The following is a 21299-nucleotide window of genomic DNA, read 5'->3' as shown; positions in this document are numbered from 1 at the left end:
CTGAGTTGGTTGGCTTGCAACCATGCCACCACCTTGGACTATGTCATGGACAACCTGTAGGCTGGTGGGCTTGCTACACCTGCACAGACAACCAGGCCTTCGGCTGGGTTGGGTTCCTACATGGGCCTAAAGCCTAGAGCCCACCAGCAGGCCTGCAACCTTGATGGGTTTGTGCCCACGCACACTGGCCCAACTAGCAAGCCAGCTTGCTTGGCTTTGCCTTAGTGCACCGACGCGCCTGTAGCAAAGCCTACTGCAATTGCTAGGCTTGCCCGCGTCTTGACCCATATCCAAAACAGCCTTGCAAAGTGATCATAAAGCGTAATTCAATGATTGTCCAGACCTTGGTGAACACATCAAGCTTTTAGTTTCAACCTAGTGCTATGCAATCTTATACGAAGCTATGTTGGTCCGCCTTGAAGCCCATGTTATCCATCATATTTCGACGTTACAGTTGGTTACTGGGTATGAACCTAGTGTTTCTTACTTACGCAATCGGGTGTGCATTCCATGTGCCAAATTGCGTCGCCGTAACATACCAATATGGGTCCTCACATAAGGATGTGAATCTTTGTCGATCATGATTATCCTTCAAACTAGCTCTCTTAGAGCTCTTGCAAGCGATCTTTTTACCGTTCATTTGCGAATTGTCACTTAAATGAGGCAGTCTTATCGCCATTATGGAGAGATAAGAACGAGGCGAATTTGTGTGGATGTTGCCCACTATGTCTCATCTTGATCCCCGTATCGCACAAGTATGATAAGCAAGTGCGATGTATTCTAGCCTTTAAAATGTTTCTCCAGATGCATTCCTCTGATCTAGCTAAAGTAAGGAGATCATATACCAGCTGCAAATATGCATACGAGGATAGATGTACTTAACAGACATTGAGTCAACATTCACGAGGGGTGTGTCGCCTCTATTAGACTGTGCAGTACATTAGCGGATAGCTAATCAATCTGTCTTCGCCTGAAGCATGATAGATCACTCAGTTTATAGAATTCACTTCCCTAGAAGAGAAAGGTCACAACACAAAATGAATCTATACTCGATCGCTGTCTCAAATCATTTCCATCTCATGAGATTAATCCATATTACTCCCAAGACATGAAGTCTTGGTCTAGTATACTAGTTTGGATGAGATAATGGAATTGGAATGAGATTATCATTGATGATGTGTTCATTTATATGCTAACTACCGACGTAAATGAAAAACAACATTATCAAACCATGTTTCGTTGATTAGTGACAATGTAAAACTGATTGGACAATGGAAATTACAATCTAGGTTAAATTCCTTACCAAAGTGTATTTGGACATGTCGTTCCTACACTGCCCAAGGTAACCTTATTGTGTTACAAGTGACAAATGAAGCGTAACAAGATCAATGAAACAGTGTGATATGATGCACGCTTTACGATGCAAGGTTTCTTTCAAACGCCCTATGATTGATTGCAGCATTACAAAATGTGGTTATTGTTTCCCTATGGGGATATAGATACAGAGATTTACATGTGAGTTCCTGAAGAATTACATGGACTGGTTCAAATAGTTCCAAACCACATAACACCCTGTCAACTTGTTTGAGGCGTTCACTTACAGATTGAAATAATCCGGTGGATGTGGTATACCCATCTAAGTGATTATTTGATCAGTCAGGGATATGAAATGTTATTCCTAATTGCTAGAGTTGCAGTTTATGTCAATGACATATTTCTTACTAAGACTCTGGAAGAGCTTGAGAAAACTGCCTTGCACCTAAAGATGGAATTTGAAATTAATGATCTTTGGATAACTTGTTTACACCTTAACCTGAAGTTCAAGCATTGTTTTGACGGTACTTTTGTCTATTAGTCGAACTACACCCCAAATCTGTTACCTTTGAATATACCTATGATCTTTCATACTCTATATGCAAATAAGACCCTTGAAAAGGTTATGGAATCTGAAGTTCCATATCTGAGTTCAACTTTGCGCTTTATTGTAATTAACTCATTGTATTAGGCAGGACATCTTATTCGCCGTTGATCTATTGGTAAAGATGCAGCACCGCGCCTACATGTATCCACTAAATTTGTATTAAAGGCATTTTTCCGCTACCCTGAAAGGTACTATGGATTTGGGCTAATCCCAATACATCTTGAGCGGATCCGACCCCCTGATCCTCGGAATGATGTTTGCCTTGTTAGTTATGCTGACATTGGTTACTTATCAAACATGCACAACATACATCCCCGAATGGTTATGCCTTTATCCTTAGGGATATCGCAATATCTTGGAGGTCCATGATATGTCCTTAGTTGCAAAATCTTCGACTTGTTCCAAGACTCACTTTACTTCACTAAGCCTCACGTGAGACATGGTTGAGAGCTCTTGTTGAGCACATTCGAAGTACTTGCAATGTTTTCATTTATCGTTGAGTCCTGATGACAATTTACGAAGATTATGCCACATATATCCACCTGACTAAGACTTGATACATCAACGAAGTCAACGCCAAGACATATTGCCTCTACATCACATCAGCAAAGCATCAGGAGATTGAAGTCATGCAACCTGATCCCAGACAACCTTGCCGACCTCTACACGACGTCACTACCGAAGTCAACTTCTAGGAGCTTGTCCGAGGAATTGGTATGCCTAACTATTCATATGAAATGCTTATAGTTCTCATTTGGAAGTTTTGTCAAACTTAGGGGGAGTATCTAGAAGTATACTCACTTAGTCTTAATGTACTATTTTTCTCTATGATTAGGAGCATTTTTCTCACTGGTTTTTTGCTACCTAATTAGGTTTTGAGGAGGCACCCATGGTGGGCTGGTCATACCCTTGTAAGCTATTCTACTTGCATCCAGAAGACGTTTAGTTTTGACTTAATACAACTTCTTACCTTTTGCCTTAGTCTATGAGTTTTTATCCCACCTTGGGTTTTACCATAATAAGGTTTTGTGAGTTTTACCTTTTATGCATTCTTCCGTTGATTTGAGACTTACATTTGCTCATTGTGTTGACAACTTCATCAATTGAGCTTACTTCATCGCTAAAGACCTGATGCACTATTTGTTTGAGTATTTAACACTCAAGGGGGAGTGTTGCAGTACTATTAGATTAGGAATGTGATTGTGTAAATCCTATCATATTTTGGATATCCTTATGGGATTCTACCATATCTCTCTTAGACTAAATATTATCCTAGTAGAGTTGTAATCCTATTGGGGTAAGAAATTTACCTTCCTTACTACTATAAATAAAGACACAATAGGATGAGATAATACACACCTCACAATTATACATCTCTCTCTTTCTCTTTATTGTTACCGCACCCCTTCTCTCTGTCTTTTTTATGATTTAGTAAATTAGACCTACAACAGAAATGATAGTTTGCCAACATTTTTTAAATGTTATTGATGCAACCCTCCTAGATTAGAAGGAAATTTCTATTTCATCATGAATAATGTTAGGGAAAATGATAGACACACACTATTTTTTTTCTCTTACTTGCTCTTATGAAATTATGTGTGCCGTTTTTATTTGATTTATTCAATTTGTGGTTAGAAACAAAGATGGTGTGTGTAAGAAGCTAAAAAGAGTGCGAAAATCGGCTCCTTGCCTAAATTGCTTATAATTGCCACGTTAGTTTGTGATTTTATCTCAGATGATTTTATTTCATTGAAAATTGAGTTTATTTTATTTAATGATAATTCATCACATCACATGTCACATCAAGTAGCATGGAAAAAAAAAAAAGTGATAAATATAGCAATTAGAGGAGCCAATGCGGGGTCATTGGCATCTCCTTACCCCAATAAATTTGTAAGTTTACCCTTTTGAAGAAACATTTAACCCCTATACCAACAAGCAGCAAATGAAATAAATAAGGATTTTTAATCAATATTTTTTTAATTGACACAAAACTATGTCGTTTTGTTCCATTTCCTTTAAAAAAATTGAGCATGCTAACTTCTCAAATACGCACAAGGTCTTCCAGTTCTTCACGCCTGACTCTGTGACTCCTCCACCTGCATGACAAACTTCATATCCTCGAGTCAAATTCTAAGTATCTTCGTTGTTCAAGTTTAATCAGGCACTCCAATCGCTTTTTTTATTTTATTTTTTATGACAGGAAACGATAGTGTATTTCATTAATCAACACGAACCATTACAAGGGTGTCATTGGGTATATAACTTCAGTTACCAATAAATTGATCTGAAGTGAATTACTCAAATAGACAAATAAGAGGAAACCCCTAAACGATAACCATAAGAGCTAACATACAACTGTCAAGCATACAAGAGCTACCAGTACAAATCTGTTACAATAAACGATAGCAGCAATAGAGAAATACAACTACACTTGGTTGTACTATATGGGAATCCCTAATTTCCAATCATTGGTATTTCTTTCATCTTAAATCTATTGGGGTTTTTAGGTTTTCATTCAGTTCCAATTTTGAACAGATGGAAAGAAGGGATCAGAGGAGGAAACAAAACTTACAAGGTCTGAGAGTGCAATCATCTCCATTTATAATAGAAAAAAAGTGTTGAATGTAGCATAAGTTAGTCAAATTTAGGTATTCATTTGGTTCATATGGTCACTTCGTGATTGTTTATTCCAAATTTCATTATTTAATTTCCAATACCGTTGGATTTATATCATTATATGTGGTAATTGGGAAATGGCTTTTATATGGTTTATGATCGTTCAATTTACATGGCTTGAATATTTGCTTTATATGAATATATATGATAATGAATTGAAGACTGAAAGTGCCGAATTAGACTTTTTATTGCTTATAGTTTTGGTGGATTCAATGATTGTTAATTTGATCAAACTTATGTTATGTTGACTCGTTTTCTTTTGTATTATTTAAAATGGTTATGGAGAGGTATTTTAAGAGAAAATCAACAGAAGATACTCTTTCATCACCCTCTACAACAAATATTCATGAAAGTTCAAATGAAAGTGACATAGATAGTATATTAACAAATCTTACAGGAGATCCTGGATTCGACTTTAGATATTAGAATATGATCTAAATATTAGAGATCAAGTCCGAAGAGTTTATTTACAGAGGGAATTGTTTCAACCTCGAAACCATCAATTTCCGTATACATCATTTGCAGTAGTACAAGGACGTTCCAATCCTAAATGGTTCGATGACTTTTCTACTTGGTTGGAGTATAGCAAATCCAAAAATACTATTTTCTATCGAAGTTGTTATCTTTTCAAGCTCCAAGTTCCAGACCAAGCAGGTAGTGACAATTTTACTCCCAAAGGTTTTTATAATTGAAAGAAAAAAGGCCAACTCCAAGTTCATGTTGGAGGCCCTAATAATGCTCACAACCAAGCTTTACTTCATTGTGAATCTTTAATGAATCAAAATCCACATATTCAAACAATTGTCCACAAGCATTCGGATTAAGCACCTATTGATTCGATTGATAATGATGTTGTGATACGACATTTTCAAAATATGAGAACACGTCCTGAACAATTATAAATGAAAGTACAATCGAATTTTTGAAAACATTGTAAATTTGTTTGCTCCGCCACTGGATATAGCATCACTCTTGATCACTGAAAAAAAGGGAAATTGGGCGTACTAGCCCCTTACAAATACATCAACCAAAATTAGCCATGTTCTCAAAATGCAATCTAATAGCCCTCTTTGACAAAATATCTCAAATTAAAAGTCTCTTACTAAAAAATATTATGTCGATAATATATCAATATTGTGTCGATAATGTATTAATATGTATCGATAGGATATTAACTTGAGATCATTTTCGTCCAAGAAAACTAGTAGAGATTGCATTGAGAGCAAAGCTACATTTTGTTGGTAAGTTTGTGTAAGAGCTCTAAGCCCAATTTCCTAAGAAAAAAAAAGAATAGTGAGTATATTGCAATGAGAAATGTTGGAAGCATACAAAAATCCCAAGTCAATAAAGTGAAAAATTACATATAATTTGTATTGAGTAATTTTACTTTTAATTAAACTAAAAAACTATTACATTACGTAAGTCATGTTGTACGGTCAGATGCAAATTAGAGAACGATATCAGCGTGGTTAGTGAACTCAATTAGTGTGAAATCTCCAAAAAAAGGTGGAAAAACTGAAACCGCATAAGCAAAAAGAAGAACATGCTCCACACCACATTGCCCACCAATTTCACAATTCTGTGGGTAATGACTTTGGATGCTTGTTGACTGAAAAACAATAAGACTTTGGATGTCAGCACTTTGCGGAAAAGCAGGCAAGGTCGATAATTTTTTCTCCCCCACCAACTAAAATTCCTAGTACCATTGGATTCCAATTTCCAAATCTCCAAACCCCAAACCCCAAATCTTACAAATTGACTGTACCCCCAATAATTTTGGTAAATAATTCAAATCACAGTCCCTGTTTGTCACAAAATCTCAGTCTTTTTTAACACCAAATCCCGCCGTGCCGTGCGTGCAATTAGATTTAAAGAACACGGTTTGCTTACTCAAAAGCCACGGCAGAAGAGACCAAATAGAAGCCACCAATTCTCCAGCAGCAGCAATTGAAGAGTAGTAAAATTACCAATGAGACCCAAAAGCGGGAAGGGGAATTGGAGCTCCAAGTTCAAGTTCAAGGGTACAATTGGGTTACCCACTACTTTCATCTTCTGCTCCTTCTTCTTCCTTGCCGGCTTCTATGGCTCCTCCCTCCTCTCTCAGGTCAAATTTTCATTTTTCCTCTATTGGGTTCCTTCTTCTGATCAAGAACTTTAATGGGGTTTTTCAAATTTTCAAAACTGAATAAGATTATTTTTGAAAACTTTGAATTTTTTGCAGGATGTCAGTGGTGGTGGTGGTAGGCTGAGAGCTAGACTGTTAGAAACAGAGTACACTTCGATGCTTTGTGGAGAGACCGGTGACGATTCTTTAACTTCCATTCCCTTTCAGGTGTCTGGTTTATTTATTTATTTATTTATTTGTTTATCTATTTTGCTGGAATTGTTATGAACAGTTTGATCCATTTAGGAGTTGTGTCAATTTTGTGGGATCAAAGATTGAATTTTTCATTAGCTAAGCTAACCAGAAATGGGGGCATATAAACTGTTTAGGTCTTGAGTTGGTATCCCCGAGCATTATATTTTCCTAATTTTGCAACTCCGGAGCAATGCGAAAGCATAATTGGCTTGGCAAAGCCACACCTTAAACCATCGACTTTGGCTTTGCGAGAAGGAGAGACAGAGGAGAGCACAAAGGATATACGAACAAGGTACATTCTCAACATTTGGTGTGGCGAATCAGCAAACCCTTTTCAGGATTTGCACTATTAGTACTGGTTACGCGTCCCATTTTTGTGGTTGATTGTTGATATAAGCTTAGAACTAATAGCATTAATGTGATCGGGTTCACATGTAAGAAGTTTTCGTAAAGATGAGTGGTTATGGATGCTACTTTCATGCTTACACGGTATTTTGAAGCAGTTCCGGCATGTTTCTTTCCGCTTCTGATGATAAATCCGGGACTCTGGATGCGATTGAGGAAAAGATTGCAAGGGCTACAATGCTTCCCAGGATACATGGAGAGGTACCATTTAGTTAGAGTTTAGAGCTTATGATTACATCCTCCTCATTTCCCTATCTATATCTATACAAAAATCATATTGACTCATCATGTTTCGTTGTAAGCAATACTTTGCGAAAGTTTCTCAATTATGTGCGCACTTGTAAGTGTAAATGTTCTGCAAGCACAAACTGGGTTAGGAAGGGATAATGGAGTTGGGGGAAGACGGTTGTTGCAAAATAATCCTCTGTTAGTTTATGGCGGAGGATGACCCTAAACAGTTTTTGCAAACTCTTTTCTTTTATTCTGTTTCTCACATGTCTGTGTGTTTCTGCTACGTTCCCACCATCCAATAGAAACTTAATAAGTGAAATCGTATTGTGTCGCTGAAAGTCGTTGACCCTTTTGTTGAATTAGTTAACCTTTTATTTCAGGCCAGTTTGTAAAATTGTCTGAGCTGAGGATGTCATCATGTTTCAGGCATTTAACGTCTTGCGCTATGAGATCGGGCAGAAGTATAATTCTCATTATGATGCATTCCACCCTGACCAATACGGTCCACAGAAGAGCCAAAGGGTACATCTTCAGCGTAATACATGCATTTTCGTTTGGCCTTTATTGGTTTCATGATCATAATGTTTGTGGTTGTGTATCACCGATACACTTGCACTCCCACATCCAGATAAAACTAGGCAAAGATAAACCTTAATGTTCTTTCCCCGTACATTTGCACAACTATTACAGTTGATGGAAAGCACAGTTGGTTATTCTGTACTCACTTCAAACGTATCGGAGTGTACTACCTGGATAAATTGGATTAGCTAGTTCGAAACCAAAAGGATGTGTTGGTCTTCATGTCTTATGTTACAAAAAGATGTTCTACGAGAACTAGAATTCTTTCAAATAGTGTGGATTTGATAGAATTGCATTGTTTATTTACCATAAGCTTTTAAAGAGTCTTATTTGAACTTGTGCAGGTTGCATCGTTCTTGTTGTATTTAACTGATGTTCAAGACGGCGGTGAAACCATGTTTCCATACGAGGTAAGATCAAGACCTCTGTTTTTCTTATTGCCCCTTTGGTTTGTTCATCATCGATCATCCCGTTTTTGATCTGCAGAATGGCTCAAACACGGATGGAACCTATGATTTTCGGGAATGTGTTGGCTTGAAAGTGAAGCCACGCAAAGGGGATGGACTTCTGTTTTATTCATTGCTCCCAAATGGTACAATTGATCCGGTTAGTGTTGCTTTGCTTCCATTGTCACTATTATTACCATCATTTCCAGAATCATCGACGTAAAAAAATTAAGAAACGACGTTTTCCTCAGCTTGTCTCATGAAATTTATCCCGGCTGGTGCTGTATATCATTCCGACTGAGAGAATTTATTCGTTTATTTTGTTGGCGTACAATGCATTGTGCACCGAAGCAGTAACCGTTAAACGTTCCTATATATGACTGTTTACTCGTCCATTCTAATTTCGGAATTCGGTTGATGCCTCTGCAGTTAGCGTTACACGGGAGCTGTCCTGTAATCAAAGGGGAAAAATGGGTAGCTACAAAGTGGATCAGGGATCAAGAACAAGAGGATTAGTTGCAGTTGCTAATAGCATTGTTGTATAATGCTCAAATTTTCATCCTCACTTGAGCATTAACCGCACAACCTCAGCCAGCGGCGGGGGGTCTTTCGTGTATGAGCCTTCGTTTTGGTATGGATCGGAGTCTCGAGAAATTTTCCGGCGTGTTGACATCTTGTATCTCATCTAGCAATTCAATTAAATAAGTGTAGGAGGTTTCATTTGAAGCCAGATATGTGAAATGTAGCCGGTACAAATAAGATGTATTATGCAATAAAAGTAAAGAATTTTGACAATTCCATTCTGTTTCAGCTCCATTCAATGACAGCAAGTACAATTTTGCTAAACTATAATGCTAAATATGTCACTTTAGGGCACAAATGTTACAACCTACACAAAAAATTGAAAAAATTGACCTTCGGGATGAGGATGGCGGAGATTTGCAACTCTCAGCTACCGTTCGGTTTATAAATCCCTAAACAGCAACAATGCCGGTAATAAATTTGTAATATCTGATTGTAAACATGTAAATTCCTTGCTATTCTCCAAACCAGCAGACTTATCCTGAAATTTAAGAGGCTGAGATGGATTTGGCAAGCTGAATTGAACTGAGAGATGAGGAACCGATAATTGATTTCCGCCCTGCAGTCATTCAGTTGATCCCTAAGGAGTATACAAGACCATATCAATCTAATCTTACTCACTTTTTTTTTCAATATTTATGTTTCCCATACTTTTCTATAGTGGCATACCTCAGTCTGGATTCAGAGACACGTAAATTCTTCTTTAAACACGTTCATTTGTGATAGTCAAAGACTAAATGAAGTATTCTCCAACTCAGCCGATAATCTGGTGATAATTAGGCAAAAAAAATCACAATTTGTGCCAGTTGTGATACGGTTGCTTCCCCCATCGCTTCAAGACATGCATACAACCAGCTGCTGTGAATAGCCCAAGCGCAGCAAACGCTATGATTGTTGAATTCCCAATGTTATAGTAGTATTTTCCCTGCATCAATAAAACAGTAGCAAGAAAAGTGAGAGGATGGATAACTAATCAATAAAACTACATGGTCGAATTTATCAGTTAAATAAGAACTTCTGTTACTATGGATGCTCACAACAACAGGTAGCCCACGCCAATACACAACTGAGCCAGGCGGGGATGCTTAACCGTATGTTTTCTTTTCTATGTCAAAGTGATCCTAGGAAGAGAAACTCACTTGCACCAGAAAAAGCAGAATTGCTGCATTTGCAGGGGCTTGAGAAAGGCTTATCATCCCTCCACGCAGTGCATTAGGGACATACCTGTGAACAAACAAGTAAAAGCAGCAAAACTATCAGATAAAAAATCCACGTAACAAAAATTGAGAGGAGAAATCAGCTAAAAGAAAGAAAGAGCATTTGTTTAATTTACATGGTCCTCAATCTGGCAAGTGAAGGCAAAACCACGCCAAGACCAGCGTGAAATATGCAAAATAGTGTCGTTAAAACTCCAATTTCCTGCATATCAACAATTAAAATTTTAAACTTCCGAACAGCTAGCATCAAACAGGACTGATGATTATCTTTCTTAAATTTCCAAAAACATCTTCACCTGATAATCATAAGCTGTTACGGACAATACAAGCCCGAGCATGATGAATGCATATACTAGGCAATCCTCAGTTCTAAGGGACGACAGTCCACTATTCAGCCACGGAAATACTGTGCTTCCAAGCATTTTTGAGCCCATAAAACATGGATATATCAACCCTAGGTGCACTTCCCGTCCATCGGCCTAAAATCATGTTAATAAAATTTCGAGAAGAAACTGAAACTCACTAGTCTCAAGAGATATCTAAGGTCCAAAACTTAAAATCCATTTTTAAATTAACTGGGATGGAAGAAAGAATTCTTTGTTCAAATTATGGAGGACAGAAAAGAATCTCATTAGTGTAAATTTCAAAGTCCTTAAGATATTAAGCAAGGTGACTTTCACTTCTATTAAATAGTTTGATTTAAATTATTAGATAATCATACCACTATCGTAGGGGCCCATAGTATCCAGAAGACTGTTATAGAGAAGTGAAGACAAGCTTGTGCCCATGCCAAAAGCCATATTCTTTTATCTGGCCATCGTATAAAGTTGCAACAGTAAGAATAAACCACAAATTCGTATGATAACACATCACATAATCAAACCTCTAACCAGTAAATAATCAGTCATGAGAAACGGGGACCTTTATAAAACAAAAGTTCCACATACAAAGTGTGAAAATGCTCTACAAGCACTCATCCTATCAGAAAAAAGATGGCATCACATCAGTGACTTAACTCTTTGAGACGGTAAAGAAATGGTGAAACATAAACAACAAGTATCAATGGAGGGGCAAGTATAGAGAGCTGAGTATCAATGGAGGAAAATGTAAACAACGAAAGAAATAAAGTGCAATGCAAATCAGCATTTGGTCCTCCTGAATGGAGGCAAGCATCTAACTTTGACAAATCATAAATGATTAGATATTCAGTCTCAATCAAGCTCATTTAATAACTGATTAATTTTGATAACGAATGTATTGAAGCGGTATAATTTGTTTTGAGTATATTAAGAAGGAAAGTAGACATACATTTATATACAAAATGCAACACTTACCACCAAAAATATATGCAGAGAAAGACGCTCTATACTCCTTAAGAGCTACTTTTTGTGGGGTTTGTGTCCATCCTCTGAGGAGGCAGACTAAGCCTATCATTGCCAAGAAGATGGCTGCAGTAGAATGTGAAGCCATGTTTTTCTCCAAATTATCACCAATGAGCCAATTTGAAAGCACCTGGCTTCCAATAAGAGACGCGGACTCAAAGAAACTCATTAACCAAAATGTCTCTCTCAACATATCTTGCCTATGCCCTTGCTGCAAACACAAAGCTTATATATTAATCACTTCGTTTCCTAGAATAATTTCTACACACAAATCAAATGTGAAATACGACATTTCTTAACAACCTCTTCATGTTGAACTACCATCCACGTCTCAAAACTGAACGAAAAACTCGAAGCTGCAAGTGACAAACAAATTCTCGCCACCAAAATGCTCGGATGATCAGTAATTCTCTTCCACAAGCCGACAAAAAGGTGTAGAATGCAAAAGAGGATGCAAACTTTCTTTGGACCACTACACAAAGTACGAAAAACAACAATCGGAAATTGATAAGGGTTTAACATCAAGCATTTGAGTACCAAGCAAGAAACAAGACTGAAATTTTAGCTAAAAATTGACACTCACATTAAATCCGAAAGCACGCCTAATAAAGAACCAACACACAGAGACGCAGCAAATCCAACACAGAGAGAAAACATCATTTGCTCTCTGCTGAAACCGTAGTAAGCTAATTCGAACTCGCCAAATACAGACCACACTCCTTCCATCACTGGCATCATAGAGTGAAAAATTATCCGATCAGTGATTGCAATTTAATAGCTAAATTACTAATCAAAATGCGATTTTTGGTTTAAAAATCTAAAGATGAAGCTTTTCTAAGTAAGTTGAGTTCAATTTTCTCGGCAACCAAACAAGCTGAATTCAAACTTAAATTACGAAACAGAGGATCTATCTGGAAGTGGAAGGGAATAATAAACGACGTCGTTAGGAGTACGGACCTGAGGCGAGAGAATAGATGAAAAGGAAGTTGCGCTGGAAGCGAAGAGAGGAAGCGGTGGGGGAGATTCCATGGTCGAAGAGCGACGGAGCTTTGCCAGAGCTGCCGCCGCCGCCGCTGCTGGAAGCGTAAGGGAAGACGAGGATGGAGAAGAGTGAGGCCAGGAAGATGAATATGTATACGCCGGGATTCGGTTCCCAAACGGAGCTCTCAATCACCACCGCCATTGATTCCGATTCGGAGCTTCTTCGAATCGATCAGAGCGAGAAGCTTCGGATCTCAGAGATTGGAGGCATTGGTGCGGATTGGTCCTGTGACTCTCAGTAGTACAACTGTAGACGAAGCTGGATGCGTCGTCGTTTCGGGAGGAAGTTCGGTTATCCGTCGGCACTTCAACAGTTCACTGAAGGTAATTACCGCGCAATACGCAGACTCTTCTGTTCATGGATCATGACGGATTGTCCCCTTTTTTCCTTTTTTTTTCTTTTTTCTTTTTAACTACATTTCCACCCCAAAATTTAAAGTCATTTTTCAAAATGTACCGATCTGGTAATTCTCATTTTCTAACTCTTCAAATAACGTAGTTTTCAAACTTTTAAAGATCAAGTTTTTTTCCGTCCTAACGTCATACATAAAGTGAGAATTATAGAATACTTTTGTACATTTGATAGGTTTTTTTATGAGAATCTTTATTAACTTGTATTAAGAGTCACGTGTCAATTTAATCCCACGTGAACATTAAAAAAAAAAAAAAAACCCATAATTTTGTAGCCTTTTTCTTGACCTGCATCATTTTGTGAGCTGAAAAAGTATCTAGTATTTATAGTGTCCTCGTCCCTTAGCCTTATATTGTTATTTATATTAATTATAATGAATTTTCTTGACTTACAAATAATACAAACTTACAAGGAGTTGATTTTCAAACTTATTAAGATTCTACTTTAAATTCACCCAATAACATCTCTAATTAATAATTCTATTCATAAAAATTATATTAATAATATCGATTTAAAAAACTAAATTTATCTCAATTAGACCAAACTAACGAAGCCGGTCGGTGTGGCTTTGAACTGGTATTGGGCCCGCAAGCCTGGACTCCATTAAGACCGTGTGGGTCACGTGACGTTGATGTCACGGTAATTATAGATTCACTCGCCACTATACCAAATTAGCAATCAATACCATGACACAAGGAAACTCATCCAGAAGTTTCTAAAGATATAAACTTGACCTATTCGCCTCCCCCTTTCCACCTAAGAGGCACAGAGCTCAATTGCCCAATTAGGGTTTCTAGCTCCTCCTCCTTTTCTCTCGATTTACCAGACGCTATGGGAGGAGGCAACGGTCAGAAGGCCAAGATGGCCCGCGAGAAGAACTTGGAGAAGCAGAAAGCTGCCGGCAAGGGTAAATATTTCTTCCTCTCTTTTTTTTTTTTTTTTTTTTTTTTTTTTTTTTTTGTTTATAACTTTATTTTAACAAACAAAAATTACGCTTTTCATATGATAAAGAAATCTAGAAAATGAAAATTACAAATTTTGTAATTCGAGTTAGGTTTTAGTTGCTTGCAAGCTTCTTTTGGGGATTAGTGCGCGTAAAATTTCACTGAAAATTTGTCCGTTGTGAGAAATTACTAGGAAAAAGAAATTGAACTTTTATGTTTAATAGCTCGTATTGGGGGTTGTGGTTAGATCTAGTTGTTGGTCTAATACGAATATTAATTTGGGTTAATTGTTTGATTTGAACAGGAAGTCAGCTTAAAACAAACGAGAAAGCCATGTCAATCCAGGTAATTACTTCAACTAATTGGTGATGATTTGCATCATGGTTAATCCATAAAATCGTTTATTAAGCGTTTCGATATTAGTTGCGATGGTTCGGAATAAATATTTTCATTCTTATTTGTTTAAATGGATGTGATTGGAACTGGGTTTTCTGAGAGTGTTAAATTTGTGCCTTTTATCGTATTTTGAGGTGATAGTGATTATCGTATTTTGGCTGAGATGACTTTGCATATAGTTTACGAAAGCCTTTTAGTTTCAACCCCAAGAGATTTTCTTTTGGGGGGTGGGAGGATTCTGTTTCGGGCACAAATGAAGTCTGTGCCATCAATTCGCTTATGCAGCGGTCTCAAGAGTATGCTATTGTATAATGTCGATAGTTGGGTAGGTTTTGATGAAGGCCTGGTTGATCGATATATGTGAGTTTCCAATGTAATCAAATCTAATTGTTCCTCAGGCGAGCTAGTGCATTTTCTCCTTCATCTGGTTTAATATGACGATGATTATATGTTGAATGCAGTGTAAGGTGTGTATGCAAGCATTTATGTGCACCACATCGGAAGTGAAATGCAGGGAGCATGCTGAGGCAAAGCATCCCAAGTCTGATGTCTACGCTTGTTTCCCTCATCTCAAGAAATGAAAGAACATTTGGTAAGAAGTCGCAGGGACAAATTGTGAACGTTGTGTCCCTCTATAGTAAAGCCTGGAATGAATTTACTGAGTTCTTCTAGAGCGATAGCTATTTAATACTGCTTGTGGAGTTGTTTTTGTGTGTATGTGATGTGTGTGAGTGAGGGAGAAAAGAAAGAGATGTATCTCCTTGTTGAAACGAAACTCGGTCTTATATGATTGTGAATGTTGGTGTAACTCTTGAAAAGAGTGTGTTTCATGGAACCTTGGTTCACGGCGTTGTGTTGTCTATACGGGTTGAGTGTCGAGTTTGTGGAACTGCTGTTTGTCAAGCAAATTCACACCAAACCTTGCCTCTTTGGTAATTAATTTGTGTGTCGAAGGTTCTGTTAAGTTTCTTATTTGGTTAACAGAAAAACTCAGTTTTGTTTGCCGTTCTGCGAAGAACCCTTTTGCGAATTTTGCTGGGAATGGGAAGTCTGGCTGCGGGAATACACTATTGCCATTCCATTGTTTGGTTTGTGCAGTATTGGGTATTAATGTTCGTTTCATCTTCCAAATATCATCCATCGTTTGGAATGTGCTTCACCAAACCCGGAACGAACGCATGTTATACCTTCACATATTTTTCTCCTTTTGCACAATGTTCAAAGACCAAAAATAGACAATGGCTTATAAGAGGAGAAAGGGGGAGCCGGAAGATCACTTCCCATTCTGAAACTTCTGATCTATGAACCAAACGGGCCGGAGATTTACAACCGGCGTTGAAATTTTGTGTCAATATCGAATAGAAGGGATGAGCATCTTAAAAATCTTTACATCTTATTCGTTCATTGTCTATCGCGTGGTTAGTTTTTTGGCAAGTACACTTTGTTTAATTTTAGATAAAAAATTCAAAATAATTTTTAACCGCACAATGTACGATGAACAGACATATGATGATCTAAGGATCCGGATGGAATCCAAATCCGAATCGAGGATCTTGGGTGTGACACATTGGTTCAATTTGGTTTATAGAATTAAGCAGAAATATTAAAAGAAAGAAAACTTGTTTAAACGACCATGAAAACATACAATCAGTCTCCAACATACAACAATTGACAATGGCAAACCGCAGTGATGATTTCCGGATAAATAATACACTCCCCATTTCAAATAGCATATATAGCATGGACCTCTAGTTTATGTAATCGACCAATTACGTCCGCATCCTGCTGCTTTCTGCTGCCCTCACCTGAGAGAAATACGGATGGCCCTGCAGAGTTATCGCCAAAAGACATTTAAGCATAGAACATAGCTCGTATTAAATAAAAGTCGGTGATTAACTGATGTTGGTAAAAAGGAAAAGAAAACGAGGAAAGAACCGGGTGTCACCATTGTTCAGCCTGACTACAAGACAACTAAATGCTATATTATGTGAGCTCGTGCAGACTTACCATTGCCTCTTTTGCAGTTAATCTGTCTTGATGATCATACCGGAGAAGTTTATCAAGAAAATCAATGGCCTGCATGTCAAACACCTTTGAAAAATCAATGACGAATGTAGGAGTTGAGTGACAGATAACTAAATTAGTGTAAATAATCAAGAAACGGTGACCTCTGGAGAAACTAGGTGCTGATTATCTGCATTAATAAACTTAGACCAGGGCTTCCTGCTGTGCCTGCGGTAGTGTAGCAACGCATCAATATACGTATACAGATACTAATTCCAAGTTATTTGTTATGGCAGGATTTCAAATGCATTTTTAACAGCAGCACCTTTTTATTTTGTTTGATAAGTTAAACTGCATTACTTCCTAGTGGAAGATGGAACCACTGCAGTGGCATGCTAAGATATTTCCACAGAATTTCACATTACAACAAAATTCACCTATTACTGGTTTACAGAGAATTGACAAAACTTAAAGAGTACTGGTTTACAGACAACTGACAAAACTTATTACGGCATTTATGCTGAACATACCTCCCAACCAGTGCATCAAGTTGAGGATCAAGCTCTAAATGATACTTGTTCAGATATGCATTCAGCTCATCAGTCCCAAGTACCTGGAAATGCATATGAAATACCAGAATCCGTTAACACAAACATTACACCAGATACTGTTTAGACCATATATATGTATATACTAAGTCATTGGGCCATATGTGTATGTGTATATGTGAGTTGGGGCATGTCCCTGCCTATTGATGTGAAGCTGCTTTAAGTTCTATAACACACGTCGTTGTGTACTATAAACAGAAACCACTAATTTGATTCTTTGCAGGAACTTTACCAGGAACCATATCATGCATACAGAATAAGTCATGCCAACCACCAATGAAGTACCGACATTACCTTGGCAATTTTTACCAGCTGATCATGGTTGTCATGACCATAAAAGAAAGGTTCCTTGCGAAATATCTACACCACAAAACAAGTATAATGAGCAATCAACAAAGATTATATGCTTTTTGAAACTCTAGCACATTCTAAAACTGGAGTTAAAAGTAACTAACACCAGAATACAGTAACTGTAATTCTTACCATTCCAGCAAACATACAACCAAGGCTCCACATGTCCAAAGAATAGTCATAATCTTGCAGGTCGACTAGAAGTTCAGGGCCCTTAAAGTATCTAGAAAAAAACCAAGGAAAGACATTTCAGTTATTCCACAAAGATGAATATACAAACTGAAGGATGCAAGGAAACTCAAAGGAACCCTCACAATGCTAAAACCATTAAAGAGATTTTCTACTCTAGCCTTAAAATTCTGGAAATTATTTTAAGCATTTGACTACCCTCTAACTGCAGATGCCAATAAGCATGCACACAATGTTCAAATGTAGTGCCAATACGGTATTTTGAAAAAAAAGAACCTAATTAAAATAATTTTCATCCTAGCCACCTAAACTGATCAGTACTAATTTAGGCGACATATTCGCCCGCTCGAACAACTCCAGTTTCAATGTTCATTCATTAACATGCATGCTCTTTATAGGGGACCACTATCAAGAATACGCATTGGTCCTCTATTGCTGTAAATTATTACCTTGATGCTACACGGACATTATATTCTTTGCCAGGGTGGTAGAATTCAGCAAGACCCCAGTCTATCAAGCGAAGTTTTCGCAATTCATGGTCTATCATAACATTGTGAGGCTTCACATCTCTATGCATTATTCCTTGTGAATGGCAGTAATCTAATGCCTGCAACGTAAAGATAATTAACTTGTGAAAAGGCACAATTAAACACTACTTGGACATTAAATTCACAAGTACTTAAAACAGATCCAGAAACAGATGTTGATCCAGCATTCTTAACATCCAGAACACATAGAAAAGTTGATAGCAATGCTTTGGACTAAGGTAACTAAGGTAGATTGACATTAAATTGCATATTGTTGAAGGAGAGTGTGAAACATTTCTTACAAGTTAACATACCATCATTAAAAACAAAAGCATACAAAAAATAGCCAAACTACGTCAATATAGCTAACAAAACCTTTTAGCTTCTGATAACACAAGATCTCAAGTGGCATAGTAGTCATTATGCAAACCTTTACATGGACTGAAATTAAAACCCTGAGTAACTTGGAACAGCCACAAAGCACTTTAAGGTCCATAGGATTAAAAGCTAAGGCTACAGATACATTAGATGGAAGGTAATTTAAATTACTACAAATAATGAATCATTTGAGATCCATGTTTTTGTTTTCCTTCCTTTTCTTCTCATAAAAATTATACATATCTATGTCTTGTAAAGGTCCTATGACTTCAATCCAACAATTTACAAACATATTATCAACTAATTCCCTAAATTTGAATCAGTCATCTCTCAAGTGATTAAATTCCTCCTTCCTGAGAGAAAGCAACAACCATTCAAGAAGGAATGCAAAATTTAAGAAACAACACATTTATACAATTTCTAGAAAAGTTGGAACAATTATCTGTGGAAACAGCATGATCTCTCGTTGCTAAATTCAACTCTCCTCTCATTTAACAAAGTGCACCATTGTGGACCAGCAGAAAAAACAAAGATTGAACATGACTAATTCCTATCTAGTATCTACTCATCGCCCTACCAAATGAGCTGGGGAAGAAGGGAAGGAGCACAAGCAAGTTACAATGTTTACCTTGAGAAGCTCATATATGTAGTAGCGTATGTCATAATCAGTCAGCGTGGGGTACAAAACTTTAAAATCTGTACTGTTCACAAACTCAAATATCAGGCTTGGGGTTTTCGAGTGCTGATCTCGAACAATGTCAAGAAGCTTGACGACATTCGGGCCCCCACAAAGGTTCTGGAGAATTTTGATCTCTCTCTTAATCTGCACAAAAGACAACAACAAGGTGTTCTAATGTTACCATTATGCACTTGCTACAAATGCATATTAAAAAGTGCGGAATGGGGTTATTGGCAACTGATTCGAACAAAACATCAGAACCGAAAACCCTAATCTCCAAATTTCCTAAAAGGCAATTACTTTACCTTCTTTTTCTTAACAGGCTTGAGGATCTTGATTATACAGCGCTCGTTGGTATTGACATTTATACCTTCGAAAACCTCGCTGTACTTCCCCCTTCCGACTTTCCGAACAACTTCATAATCATCTTGATCACTGGAAACCAAAAAAACCCCACAAAAAGTTGTAACTTTTAGAAATTAAAATTGAAAAGGAAGGGGGTAGGGTAGGGCACCCATCATTGCCACAGATAGCACAGTAAATACACAATTAAATCCCTAATTAATTCTATATTAATCTTAATCAGATTACTATTGCCTTGTATCTTAACTCCACTACAAGCTTACAGAAATCCAAATCATAAATCAGCAATTTCAATTGGATTGAATAATCGAGAAAAATCAATAAAATTAGAGAAAAAATTAAACAAATTAGGGAGGTGAAAATGGTTACCCCCATTGGACGGTGAGGGACTCGTAATCCCAGTACTCCTTAGGACGGAGGACATTGACGTCGGTGTAGACGCGAGCTTTGGACATGGCTTCTGCTGCTGCTGCGGTCGCGGCGGTGGGATTGCTCGAAGCCGAGATCTGGCGAGGAGTGGTTTGGGTGGTTGTGGGGATCTGCGTCTCGAGGGGAGGGTTTGGAAGATGGGGGGAGGGGGTGCGCACGATAGGAGGGTGCGCGACCGGTGCACGCAAGGCAACGAGGGCGCACACTAGCAGGAAGCGAAGGGGTATTCCTGGATTTGTGCGCATATATCATGTGCTTGGGAGGAAATTGTGGAACGACGACAACGTTAACGTCAAACGACGCCCCAACGAAAAACCTGCGTTTTGGGGGTTGGGTTGGGTTGGGGGTTGGGTTGGGGGTTGGTTTGGTTCGTAATTTTAGTTACTTTGACGGTTAAATATTCGTTGGCGGGCAGGTAATGGTTGACGTGGAAAGTGGTGAGTGGACAACAATGGCTGACGTGGAAAGTGGTGAGTGGCCAACTGTTTAGTGATTTGTAGGCCAAATTGCACCAAAATTCCTGCTATTATCACTTTCTCCTTTTCGTTTTTGCCCTTGCACTTGCAGTTTATTCCGATAACACCGCGTCAAATTAGTCAAAATTCCTTCAAGGTTAGGTTTTCCAAATGAAAAGACAAAAGTAAAAACATAATACAAGTGCAAGTGGCCCTTATCAAAGTGGTGAAAATGAATTGAGCATTTGCATAATAATGTGTATTTGAATTTCATTTGTGGTTAATCTAAAAAAAAATAAATAAATAAGCTGAATGGAGAAGTCTCAAGATAAATAAATCTTTGCTAATCAAAATGTTAGACGACAAAATCTGAATGGGTAATAATTAATAAAAAAAAAAAAAAAAGAAGAATTAGAGTTATGTTGTAAGTCTATTTGACTGAACTATATTTAGGACTAAGGAGGGAGAGATGCCGGCGGCAAGAGAGAGAAGAGAGAGATTTAATTGTGAGTTGTACCTCATTGTGTCTTTATTTATAGTAGTAGGATATGTTAAATCCTTACCAATATATGATTACAACTCTAATAGGATAATATCAATTAAGGAGAATATTCTAAAATATCCCTAGATACACTAGGATTTACACAATCACATTCCTACTCTAAATATAATTGCAATACTTCCCCTTAAGTGTGGAAATACTCAAACAAAACATCGCATCA

The 21299-nt window shown here is 37.6% G+C and overlaps 4 protein-coding genes across 6 annotated transcripts; 2 read left to right on the top strand and 2 right to left on the bottom strand.

Annotated features, from left to right (window-relative positions):
- Window positions 1–6125: 6125 nt before the first annotated feature.
- Window positions 6126–9415, top strand: LOC137747483 (putative prolyl 4-hydroxylase 9). Its single transcript, XM_068487598.2, has 8 exons — window positions 6126–6704; window positions 6822–6932; window positions 7094–7251; window positions 7463–7565; window positions 8022–8117; window positions 8519–8584; window positions 8661–8780; window positions 9050–9415. Exons 1-8 carry the CDS (start codon window positions 6570–6572, stop codon window positions 9134–9136), a joined length of 876 nt encoding a protein of 291 aa, XP_068343699.2. The 5' UTR covers window positions 6126–6569; the 3' UTR covers window positions 9137–9415.
- On the bottom strand, window positions 9355–13327 carry LOC137747482 (uncharacterized). 3 transcript variants are annotated; one of them, XR_011069975.2, is made up of 10 exons: window positions 12759–13305; window positions 12385–12529; window positions 12105–12273; window positions 11754–12012; window positions 11141–11229; window positions 10716–10898; window positions 10536–10621; window positions 10342–10426; window positions 9872–10127; window positions 9355–9782 (listed from the first exon to the last, which is right to left on the bottom strand). XR_011069975.2 is itself a non-coding variant. In XM_068487597.2 (9 exons), exons 1-9 carry the CDS (start codon window positions 12982–12984, stop codon window positions 9993–9995), a joined length of 1377 nt encoding a protein of 458 aa, XP_068343698.2. In that variant the 5' UTR covers window positions 12985–13327; the 3' UTR covers window positions 9355–9992. The 3 variants fall into 3 exon arrangements, 1 of the variants encoding a protein (XP_068343698.2); XR_011069976.2 differs by having other exon boundaries at window positions 9355–9761; XM_068487597.2 differs by having other exon boundaries at window positions 9355–10127; window positions 12759–13327.
- A 613-nt stretch (window positions 13328–13940) lies between these two features.
- LOC137747278 (uncharacterized protein At2g23090) lies at window positions 13941–15558 on the top strand. Its single transcript, XM_068487357.2, has 3 exons — window positions 13941–14161; window positions 14503–14543; window positions 15056–15558. The coding sequence occupies exons 1-3, from the start codon at window positions 14086–14088 to the stop codon at window positions 15173–15175; spliced, it is 237 nt and encodes a 78-aa protein (XP_068343458.1). The 5' UTR covers window positions 13941–14085; the 3' UTR covers window positions 15176–15558.
- A 639-nt stretch (window positions 15559–16197) lies between these two features.
- Window positions 16198–20493, bottom strand: LOC137747347 (casein kinase II subunit alpha-2). Its single transcript, XM_068487444.2, has 10 exons — window positions 20063–20493; window positions 19636–19765; window positions 19280–19474; window positions 18196–18353; window positions 17690–17780; window positions 17501–17566; window positions 17129–17211; window positions 16763–16826; window positions 16602–16670; window positions 16198–16420 (listed from the first exon to the last, which is right to left on the bottom strand). Exons 1-10 carry the CDS (start codon window positions 20365–20367, stop codon window positions 16364–16366), a joined length of 1218 nt encoding a protein of 405 aa, XP_068343545.2. The 5' UTR covers window positions 20368–20493; the 3' UTR covers window positions 16198–16363.
- Between the last annotated feature and the right edge of the window lie 806 nt (window positions 20494–21299).

The sequence above is a fragment of the Pyrus communis genome, chromosome 2, assembly GCF_041283825.1.
Source record: "Pyrus communis isolate YQ-2024b chromosome 2, ASM4128382v1, whole genome shotgun sequence".
Lineage (NCBI taxonomy): Eukaryota > Viridiplantae > Streptophyta > Magnoliopsida > Rosales > Rosaceae > Pyrus > Pyrus communis.
The sequence above is the reverse complement of the archived record's forward strand: the minus strand, read 5'-3'. Positions and strand labels throughout refer to the sequence as shown.

Excerpts from the sequence above, each read along its gene's own strand:
- LOC137747483 (XM_068487598.2), top strand. The coding sequence starts at position 6,570 with ATGAGACCCAAAAGCGGGAAGGGGAATTGGAGCTCCAAGTTCAAGTTC. Across the intron at positions 6,933-7,093 it reads TAACTTCCATTCCCTTTCAG|GTCTTGAGTTGGTATCCCCG; the intron begins GTGTCTGGTTTA and ends TAAACTGTTTAG. Across the intron at positions 7,252-7,462 it reads ACAAAGGATATACGAACAAG|TTCCGGCATGTTTCTTTCCG; the intron begins GTACATTCTCAA and ends ATTTTGAAGCAG.
- LOC137747482 (XM_068487597.2), bottom strand. The coding sequence starts at position 12,984 with ATGGCGGTGGTGATTGAGAGCTCCGTTTGGGAACCGAATCCCGGCGTA. Across the intron at positions 10,622-10,715 it reads TAACAGCTTATGATTATCAG|GAAATTGGAGTTTTAACGAC; the intron begins GTGAAGATGTTT and ends GTTGATATGCAG. Across the intron at positions 10,427-10,535 it reads CTTGCCAGATTGAGGACCAT|GTATGTCCCTAATGCACTGC; the intron begins GTAAATTAAACA and ends GTTTGTTCACAG.
- LOC137747278 (XM_068487357.2), top strand. The coding sequence starts at position 14,086 with ATGGGAGGAGGCAACGGTCAGAAGGCCAAGATGGCCCGCGAGAAGAAC. Across the intron at positions 14,162-14,502 it reads GCAGAAAGCTGCCGGCAAGG|GAAGTCAGCTTAAAACAAAC; the intron begins GTAAATATTTCT and ends TGATTTGAACAG. Across the intron at positions 14,544-15,055 it reads AGAAAGCCATGTCAATCCAG|TGTAAGGTGTGTATGCAAGC; the intron begins GTAATTACTTCA and ends TGTTGAATGCAG.
- LOC137747347 (XM_068487444.2), bottom strand. The coding sequence starts at position 20,367 with ATGCGCACAAATCCAGGAATACCCCTTCGCTTCCTGCTAGTGTGCGCC. Across the intron at positions 16,827-17,128 it reads CTTGATGCACTGGTTGGGAG|GCACAGCAGGAAGCCCTGGT; the intron begins GTATGTTCAGCA and ends ACACTACCGCAG. Across the intron at positions 16,421-16,601 it reads TAACTGCAAAAGAGGCAATG|GGCCATCCGTATTTCTCTCA; the intron begins GTAAGTCTGCAC and ends ATAACTCTGCAG.